General features: G+C 56.4%; 1 protein-coding gene across 1 annotated transcript; it reads right to left on the reverse strand.

Annotated features, from left to right (window-relative positions):
• Positions 1–6096: 6096 nt before the first annotated feature.
• LOC123097586 (uncharacterized) lies at positions 6097–8737 on the reverse strand. The gene is made up of 4 exons (XM_044519370.1): positions 8117–8737; positions 7217–7368; positions 6961–7143; positions 6097–6479 (listed from the first exon to the last, which is right to left on the reverse strand). The coding sequence occupies exons 1-4, from the start codon at positions 8211–8213 to the stop codon at positions 6471–6473; spliced, it is 441 nt and encodes a 146-aa protein (XP_044375305.1). The 5' UTR covers positions 8214–8737; the 3' UTR covers positions 6097–6470.
• Between the last annotated feature and the right edge of the window lie 1524 nt (positions 8738–10261).

The raw sequence follows: 10261 nt of genomic DNA on the forward strand, positions 1-10261 counted from the left end.
GCTCGACCTCTCCTCCCCGGCCCGCGAGGCCTGCCTCTCCCCGCGCTCTGGCCCCTACGCCCTCCGATGCTCCCCGCCGTTACGTGCCTCCCCATGCGGCCTCGGCCGCTCCCTCTGCCACGGCCTCGGGTGGTGGCAATGCTCGTGGTCGCCCGGGCCCTGCTAAGAAGAAAAAGCACCGGGGTGCCCGTGGTGCCCGTCCCGTGCCGCCCCCGGCAGCCCTGGGCTCCGCAACCACCCCCGGGCTCGTCTCCGGCATCCCCCGCCCCCCCCCCCCCCTGCTTCAACTGTGGAGTGGGGGGCCACTCTCAGGTCAACTGCGTCAACCCCCAGTGATGCTACCTCTGCAAGGACCCGGGGCACCCCACTCTCCTGTGTCCCGATAGGCCGGTGGTGTCGAAGCTCATGATGTACGGCCATGGCATCGAGGGACTTGGCTTCTTCCACCTCGAGGTCCCTGATGCCCCGCCACCTTCGCCGACCCTCCAGGCGGTCGTCACCGTGGTGGACGAGGTGGCCTCCCCCGAGATGATCGAGGCAGAGCTGAACCACCTCTACCGCCGCCAGTGGGACTGGGGGGTCACCCCTTCCGCGGGCCACATCTTCACCGTCGTCTTCCCCGACTCCGTCAGCTACTCCTACGCGACCCGCAGTGGCCGGATCACACTCGCCCTCAACCAGCTGGTCGTCGACATCTCTGAGCCGATTCTTGATGCCCAAGCGGTGGCCGTTCTGGACACCGCTTGGATCCTTGTCACCGGCCTCCCTGACATCACGCGGTCTGAGCTCGTCATCCGCCAGATGTCCCGCCTCTTGGGCAAGGTGGTGGTGGTCGATGAGCTCTCGCTGCGCAAAGAGCAGGAGGTTCGGGTCAAGGTCAAATGCTTCGACTCCTCCAAGCTCCGCACCACCGTCCGCGTGTTTTTCAGCGACCAGGGTTTCGACCTCAGGATCTCTCCTGAGCCTCCCAACCACATAGGCCGCCCCCGCTTCTTGGACGCCGGCCTCCCGGGTGGCAACCTGGGGACGAACGGCGACTACCGCGGCCGCCACCATGCTTGCTCGCATCACTCCGATGACGAGGGGGGATCGGAGGACTCCCTCTCCCCCTCCCCCTCACCTTCCCGCCAGCGGCCGGGGGCAAGAGTCGCCAGGCTGCCCCCCTCCGGGCGCTCGGCGACACCCTGGTCCATGCGGCCTCTCCCTCCGAGGAGAGCAACATCTCCAGTGTCGGCCTGGTCGTCTGGCCGGCCTCTTCCCCGCGCTCCCCCACTTCGGCTGATCTTGTCTCACCGGGTCCGTGGATGGCCCCCCTCCCGGCTGCCATCCCCGTTCCCGGTCAGCTGCTCCCTGCGCCGTGGGCGCCCCTTGAGGTGGCTGTGGCCCCGGGGATCGACGCCCTCGCCCCGGCGTCCCCCCCCCCCCGCGGCAGCGAAGCCTCCTCCTCCCGAGGCTCTCCCGCCTCTGCCGCCCCCTCCTTCAGCTCCGTCCACGACACCGACCCTCCACCGCTGCGCTAGGCCCAATCTTCTGGTTTCTCCCGCTAGGGACTTGACCTTGGAGGGCGAGACCAGGGTGACCACTCCCGTGGCCGCCCAACCACCCCCTCCCCGGTCTGCTGCCTACTCTCGCCGGGGTAGATCGGCTTCCTCCCCGGTGACGGCGTCTCGTCAGAGTGCTCGGCTGGATGCTGCTCACCCCGAGGGCAGCCCGGCTCTGCCCATCTCGGAGCGGGCGGAGATCCGGGCCGCTGCTCGGAACCTGGAGCCAGGTACGCCCACCGTCCCCCCCTCGGCATCATCTTGCTCCTTCTCTGCCCTCGAGTCGATCCCCCTTGGCAACCTTGCGAAGGTGGCCTCGGATTCTGCGATCATTTTTCGGGGGGAATCTGGCCCCCCCTTACTCCAGATTGCGGCGATCCGCGCCCGTGAGATCCTGGATGGGAAGCTCGCGCAGGCCCGTGCGGCTCTCCTCTTGCCCCCTGTCCCTCCCCCCTCCGGGGAGAGTTCTCTGCCGGCGGCGCCGCGGCAGATCGGCCCTCCCCCCCCCCCCGATGGGAGTGACCGAGATCAGGGGCCGCACCCGTTCCCGCACTGCGGCTCTCCGGGCCCAAAGTGCCTCTCGTGTTCTGGGGTCAAGCAGCCCCCAATGGCGCCTTAATGCGCGCTCTATTCTGGAACATCCGCGGTTTCGGCCATGATGGCCCACGCCGCCAACTCATCGAGTACATGCGTGACGAACACATTGACATTGTCGCCATCCAGGAGACCATGCGTCTTGATTTCTCGCTCCCTGAGCTCGACCACCTTAGCTCCCATCTCTTTGCCTGGCACTGGCTCCCTTCTAGTGGGAACGCCGGTCACTCGGGTGGCATCCTTTTAGGTGTAAAGGATGCCACCTTTGAGGTGGGCAGCATGGACCGGGGGGAGTTCTTCGTGAGCATGGAACTTTTCGAGAGGTCCCTCAACTTCAAGTGGGAGGTCATCATTGTCTACGGGCCCGCAGACCACAGTAGGTCTGTCGCCTTCCTCGCGGAGCTCCACCGGAAGATTTCCTCGGCTCCCCTTCCGGTGGTGGTTGGTGGCGATTTTAACCTCCTCCGCGTGGCGGAGGACAAGAGCAATGCCAATGTCTGCTTCGCCCGGATGCAGATGTTCAATGACTTTGTTGCCGACCTTGGCCTCCGTGAGATTGACCGTGTTGGTGCCAGATTCACGTGGACCAACCGGCAGGCTTCCCCGACCCAGTCCGTCCTGGACCGGGTCCTAGTGTCCCCGGAATGGGACATGCGTTGCCCCTTAGCTTCCCTCCGCGCCATCACCAAGATTGGCTCGGACCACGTCCCCCTTCTCCTCTCTTCTGCTGATGAGCGCCCTCCTATCCCCCCTAGATTCCGGTTCGAGACATTCTGGCTCTCTCAAACCGGTTTCACAGCGGCGGTTAGCGCTCGGTGGATCGAGGCCCGCGCCCATCCCCCCCTCCGCCCCCCTCGGCCATTGACTCTTGGCACTTCTGCGTGAAGCGTGCCTGTCAGCTCATGAAGGGGTGGGGGGCTAATTTAGGGCGCGACCTTCGTGAGCGGAAGAAGTCATTGTTATCGGCGATCCAGGCCCTTGACCCGCGCGCTGATTTGGTTGGGCTTTCACCGGATGAGTGGCTGTCTCAGTATGACCTGGAAGACCAGCTCTCCGTAATCTATACCGATGAGGAGGCCTATTGGCGCCTTCGGGGGGCGCAGAAGTGGGTATTGCAAGGCGACGCGAATACGGCATACTTCCAGGCCATTGCCAATGGCCGCCGTAGACGCAATATCATCCCCCTCTTGTGGGAGGGGGAGACTCTTCTTCAGACCCCCCGCAACATCCAGTCTCACGTCGACGGATTCTATAGATCCTTGTTCTCTGCCGCTCCTCGGAGCGGCCTTTCTCTGGCTCATGACTGTTGGGCCGGTCCCCAGTTGGTGTCTGATGCGGAGAACTCGGCCCTTACGGCCCCTTTCTCCGAGCAGGAGATTTGGGAGGCCATTAAGGACATGAATGCCTCCTATGGTCCAGGCCCGGATGGCCTTCCTGTGCGATTCTTCCAGGCCTTCTGGAACGTGATTAAACCAGAGGTCATGGCTATGTTCGATGAGTTCTACGTTGGCTCCATTTACCTCGGGCGACTCAACTACGGGATCATCTCACTCATCCCGAAGGTTTCCGGGGCCTCTGACATCCGCCTATTTCGGCCGATTACGGTCATCAACGTCATCTTCAGGATCCTGGCTAAAGGGTACGCCAATAGGGTGACCCTGCTGGCCGACCGTATCACGCACCCCAACCAGACGGCTTTCATTAAGGGTCGGTACATCCTGGATGGGGTCCTTGTCCTTCATGAAGTCCTCCATGAGGTCCGCTCCAAAAACCTCAAGGCGGTCTTCCTGAAGATTGACTTTCATAAAGCCTACGACACGATTAGCTGGCCATTCCGTAGGGAGGTCCTTCTTCGGAAGGGCTTTGACGACCGATGGGTGACTCGTGTCATGCAAATGGTCATGTGCGGTCGTACGGTAGTGAACATCAACGGCGAGATTGGGCCCTTCTTCCCCACCCTATGTGGGGTTAGACAAGGCGATCCCTTCTCCCCGTTCTTGTTCAATATGGTTGTTGACACGCTAGCGTCCATCCTTGATAAGGCGAAAGCCGCGGGCCATATTCGCGGGATCACTCCCCACCTCGCTGGGGGCTCTGGGATATCCATTCTCCAGTATGCCGACGACACTATCATTATGGTTGAAGGCTCGGACAACGATATCGCCAACCTCAAGTTCCTTCTCCTCTGCTTCCAACAAATGTCGGGTCTCAAGATCAATTTCGACAAGAGCGATGTGATGGTGATGGGATACTCCCCTGCCGAGTCTTTGGCCGTCGCCAACAGGCTTAATTGCCGCATGGGCACTCTTCCCACTACTTACTTGGGAACGCCCATTAGTGACTCCAGGCTTACCGTCACGGACTTGCGCCCCTCTGTGGCCAAGCTGCAAACCCGTGTCGAACCTTGGTAGGGGCGGTGTTGTCCAAAGCAGCCCGAACTATTCTCATCAATTCTTCTCTCTCCAGCCTCCTCTTGTTCCTAATGAGCTTCTATAGCCTCCACGAGACCCTCCACAAGGAGATCGCCACGATTCAGTCCCGCTTTTACTGGGCGGGTGATAAGGAGAAGCAGAAATACCATATGGTCAGCTGGCCTGACATCTGCAAGCCCCGGGAGCAGGGGGGCATTGGCATCATGTGCTCTAAACGGATGAACATTGCCCTCCTCTCCCGCTGGCTCTGACGAATCTCGCAAGGACATGGTGGTCTTTGGCTTGACATCATCCGGAACAAATACCTGCGTGGGCAGCCTCTCGCCTTCTGCCAGAAGTCCGAAGGCTCTCAGTTCTGGCAGTCGATCGTCCAGCTCCTGCCAGTCCTTCGTATCGGGACATCCATCTCGGTGGGTGCGGGATCTTCGACGCTGTTCTGGTTTGATCGATGGGCCGGGGACTCTCCCTTCGCGGCGCGCTTCCCTGGTCTCTTCTCCATTGCCGTTGACCCCGTGATCTCCGTTGCTAGGGCCCTTCTTGACTTAGGGCGCCTTGCTTTCCGGCGGGCCTTTGGTCCAATGGAATCCGCCGCTTGGCGTGAGTTACTCGACTGTATTGCGCTTCACGAACCCTCGCTGGATGGTGGACCTGACCTTGTCCGGTGGCGCCTCGAACCTTCGGGCCAATTCTCCACCAAATCGCTCTACCTGGCCATCGCGCCTTCCGCTGCTCCCCCTCCTCTCGCTTGTCTGGTCCATCCGCTTGCCGCTGAAGATCCGTATCTTCATGTGGCAATGGATTCGGGGCCGGATCCCGTCCGGGGTGGAGGTGCTCAAGCGCAACGGCCCGGGCACAGGCCTCTGCCCTCTCTGTGGGGTTCCCGAAGATTCAAACCACATTTTCTTCTCCTGCGTGTCCGCCCAGTTCCTCTGGAGTTGCTTTCGCGAGGTGGTCGGCGGAAACTGGTGCCACACCAACTTCCCTGACTTATTTGACGAACTCCAGTCGTCCCCCGCGACTTCTCGCCACATTAGATGGCTTGAGATTGGGGCCCTCGCCTGGACCCTCTGGACTGTCCGCAATAAGCTCGTGATTCAGCACACTCCTCTTTGTCGATCTACTGACGCGCTCTTTAAACTCTCGGGTTTTTTGCAGCTTTGGCGGCCGCTTAGCCGTCCCCTGGACCATGACGCCATCTCAGCCTTCATCGCCGACCTCCGATCGATGGTCGTCCGTCTGTCGCCCCCCCCCCCCCCCCCCCCCCCCCCCCCCCCGCCACCTCCGCCGGAGCCGGACTAGACGTCTCCTCCGCCTGGCATTTGCTGCCTTTTTTATCTTTTGTTTGGGCTTGTTGAGCTGTGCCCTCAGCAGAACCTTTGTACTTGGTCGTGTGACTTGGGTGCGTGTGTTTGTGTGAACTTGACTCTGCTTGTTTGTCATTGGCGGTTTGCTTTATTTATAAAGCGGGGCGAAAGCCTTTTTCGGTATATCTGGCTGAGTTTTTGACCCAACCCAAAAACTGTTGCCGGGCCAACCCTTTTCGGGGTTCTATTTTGACTTTGTAGGCGCCTATCTCGAATCGTGGGATATCTGAAACGGTCGGTAGTGGAGTGAGAGCTACGCCATTAGCACCTTTTCTGGAGAACTAAAAGGAGGTAACATTTTCTGAAGAAATAAAAGGAGCTCGAGCATGTATGAGCAATTTTAACATGGTCTCTCTTTTCACATGAGAGGTAAGAAAGTAAGAGTTACTCAGACCTACCATAGGTTCCGCGACAATTAGCAAGGTATAAGCATCTTTTATCTTGCCACCCAATGCCTCCTCTTTCAAAGTTTCAGAAAATTGGGGACAATCCGTGGCAATGGGGTGGAGCACAGAGCATCCATTCCTCATCCACCTAATTCATAGTACCTGACCATCCATAGACGTTACAGTTCTACATATTTGGCCGGATCTCAGTTAAATTCAATTGGAAATTTCGGTCCTTTGGCCAAATTAGAATGAATGACTGAATCAGCAATAGCGAAACTAAAGTTTAAAACCATCACAAGATACACTTCCGAAATCTGAAAAGGGAAAATGGCAACAATCCACCATTCATGGATTCAAATCAAACACCTTTTTTCTTTGCGAAATCAAACACCTTGCTTCATCATGATTCTCTCCTCGTCTAATACAAGGTTTGTTAGTGTTATCAATCTCCACAGGATAGTGACTTAGCTCACGTCAGTGCAACAGCCCTAAAAAAATACTATACAAAGTACCAACGGAACGCTGAGATACTAAATACATCAGCATCTTCTTGTAAAAAAAGAATTACTGTATATCAGCATCAAAACCATGAAATGCGATGAATTCCAACCATGATTTTGAAACTAAGAGAAGACTATACCTGCATGCAGAAATATGATCTCTCCATATATTTTTTTCGTTTCGACAATGTTTTCCCCATATTGGAACGGGCGATGTCCTCCTTCTCCTTCATGTAATATTCCATCTCACGTGACATGAAGCATTTGTATTCTGGCCACCAGGCGGATTTTTCCAGAAGCCCTTGTATCTCTGGTGTAACCTCCTGCAGACTCACATGAGGCCTGTTCAGAAGAAAAAACAAAAGAAGTAATGGATTGCTTTGAGAAATTCTGTACCTGGAGGCATATAAGATCTGGGCTGTGGTGCTGAATAATATTTCCAAGAGCAAGAATCCTGCTGTGCAGTTCATAATCCTTCCCGAAACACACATTGTACGTCATGATTTTAATGGCCTTGCTACACAAACTTGTCTCAGGATCTCCATCTCCTGTGGAAAGATATTCAGCATTATACCAGAAGCATACAGAAAATCAGTCACAGTTGAAAGATGAAATCAGATTCTAAGTTACTCCCTCCGTTCCGATTTACCTGTCGTGGGTTTAGTTCAATTTGAACTAAAACCACGACGAGTAAATCGGAACGGAGGGAGTACATAGTTGTAAGTGGCTAAACAGCTGCCGCATTTGCTTTGTCAGCCAGTCAAGTGGGTTGGTCTCACCTTAGTAAGTCTCTCCAGTTCAGGGAAATAAGCCCTGCTAACAATTAAGAGGCTAGCATATTATCTTAAAAAAATTGACCGAACGTAATATATACTGTGTGAAAAAGCACTGCATTTAGGCAGGAACTGCAAACTTTGTGTTGTAATTTTCTTTAGCAGCCTTTATGCCATAATAATTAGCAACCAAGATTAAAACATCAATAAATTTATAAGTATATCCATTTTCCTTGGTAGTTCACCGTGTAATGCATCTCTATGAGTGTAACCCTCACCTGTTAAGTGTTAACAGGCGACAGATCCAAATGAAAAGACCGCATCCAACACAAGAGCAAAGATACGGAAACAAGAATGGAGAAGTGATCCTTGGCACATTCATCAATGCTAGAACGAAATTTGCCACACACACACAAAAGAGAGAGAGAGAGAGAGAGAGAGAGAGAGAGAGAGAGAGAGAGAGAGAGAGAGAGAGAGAGAGAGAGAGAGAGAGAGAGAGAGATTAAATCTGAGGATGAACGACCTTCCTTGGCGGCCGCCTGGTGTGCCCCGTTGGCGCCCACGCCCTTGTCGGCAGACACCTGGGCGACGTCGGTCGACACCGCGCGACCCCTTCTCATGCGCAACGGGAGGGATGATGCGCCTGGAGCAGCGGCTAGGCCAGCGTCGCAGGCCCCGGAGTTCTGAGGGTTGGAGTGTGTCCATAGGGCGCGGTGCCGGTGCCACTGGGATGCGGATTTTTAGAGCATCTGCGCGGGGGCCGCGTTATCCCAGCGGTAGAATCTTTTCACTGTATCTCGAGATGCCCGACAAGTAAGCCAGTTTTGTTGAAACTGTCACTGTGGTAGCAGGCTATTACGGTCGCTGTGGTCACGTGGGTACTGCACTACTGCTCCATCTATGGCTCAGTGTAGCTTTGTCTTCCACCGCCGCCCCCTCCCCTGCTGCAAGCCCGTGAACACATCTGACTCTCTCTTCTCTTGCTCTTTGACTTATAGCTAGATGGATGGGCCGCAGGGCGGCGATTCGATGGCGCCGGCGCTCGGCTGCAACATCAATCCGGCGGCCGGCCATAGGTACGCACTGATGCAGCTGCTTCCATTACTCTTCGCGTTGCTTGTCTGGGGCGGGATCTAATCCAACTATGTTTCCCGTATGAGCAGGCTTCTGAATCCCCTTTTCGTGTAGATTTTGTGCCGGACCACAGATTCAACATCGCCACCGGCAATCCAATCTTATCTGGTGTGTGTACTACTCCATCTTGTACTGGAAGAATCAGGAGCACACCAGCGCCCGAGCAGTAATGGTGGGAAGCCGTGCGTCTGCTCGTTCATATCTCCCAAGAACTTATCCTCCTCTACCGACGGCGGCTGGGCGGATTCCGATATGGGACTCACGCCGGAGTCGCGAGTAGCTGCTTTAGCTGAATTCCCCTCCCCCGCCGCCCAGCATGCTAGATACAAGGGGGGACGCAGATGAAACACAGAGTCACGGGCCGCCTCCTGTAGTGTCCGATAGCGTCTGTCCTTATCTCGGTGTACAGTGCCCTACGCTATGTAGTAGGTGGATCACGTCCCGGGTCACAACTAACACGCACCATATAACCGTGGCCTGTGCATCTTACGGAAACGGCTGGCCCAGATCCCCGTGTATATGGACGTACCAGATAAGCGGGCCGGGGCGCAGGAATGTTAAAATATGTTTTCGGGTGCCACTGCCACAGCGGCGGCGCACTCCATCCCGACTGTTAGACTATTACTTGGCTCTCAAGTTACCTAATCCTAGTCGTATTGTAATAGTCCTAGTCGTATTGTAATAGGTATGGTTGGCTTGTAAACTCTTATATATACTGCTCTATGTGACCGGCAAATCAATAACAATAGTTTTATTCAAATCTTACATGGTATCTTAGAGTTCCTGGTCCTAGGGTATGGCTCCGCCGCCCACCCCACCGCCGCTGCCGCCGCCCGGCTACTTTGAGCGCCGGGCCACTACCCTCGCCCGCGCCGCCGCCACAGCTTCCTCCTCCTCTACCCTAGCTCTACTACCACCACCTACGCCCCCGGTGCTCTCCCTCGCCGATACAATCTCGGATATTAGTCCTTATATCCCCATCACCCTCGATCTCAACTCCCACAACTACTACCATTGGCGCCACCTCTTCGAAGTTCACCTCGGGCGCTGCAACCTTCGCTCCCATGTCGACGCCACCGCCGTGCCGCAATCCCATGATCCCCAATGGGTCAAGGATGACCTCGCCATCATCCAATGGATCTACATGCGCGTCTCCACCGAGATCTTCAACCTTGTCTTTCGGGATGCTGCCACCGCCGCCGGTCTCTGGGTGGCTCTTCAGCAGTTGTTCCAAGACAACGTCGATGCTCGCACCAATCTACTCCACACCGAGCTCAGGAATACGGTGCAAGGCGACTCCTCTCTCAGTGTCTACTGCCAACGCCTCAGGTCCATCGCCGACGAACTCCGTGAACTTGGTGATCCCGTTGAAGATCGGCAGCTCATCAACATCCTCCTCATCGGGCTCAGCGAAAAGTTCGACAAGCAGGCCTCCTTCATCCCCATGATGCGGCCTCAGCCAACTTTTGCCGAGGTGCGCTCCATCCTCCAGTGGGCCGACCGTGCTCAATCCAACAAGGACGCTCGCCCTCAG

Source organism: Triticum aestivum, chromosome 1B, assembly GCF_018294505.1.
Source record: "Triticum aestivum cultivar Chinese Spring chromosome 1B, IWGSC CS RefSeq v2.1, whole genome shotgun sequence".
NCBI classification, from domain to species: domain Eukaryota; kingdom Viridiplantae; phylum Streptophyta; class Magnoliopsida; order Poales; family Poaceae; genus Triticum; species Triticum aestivum.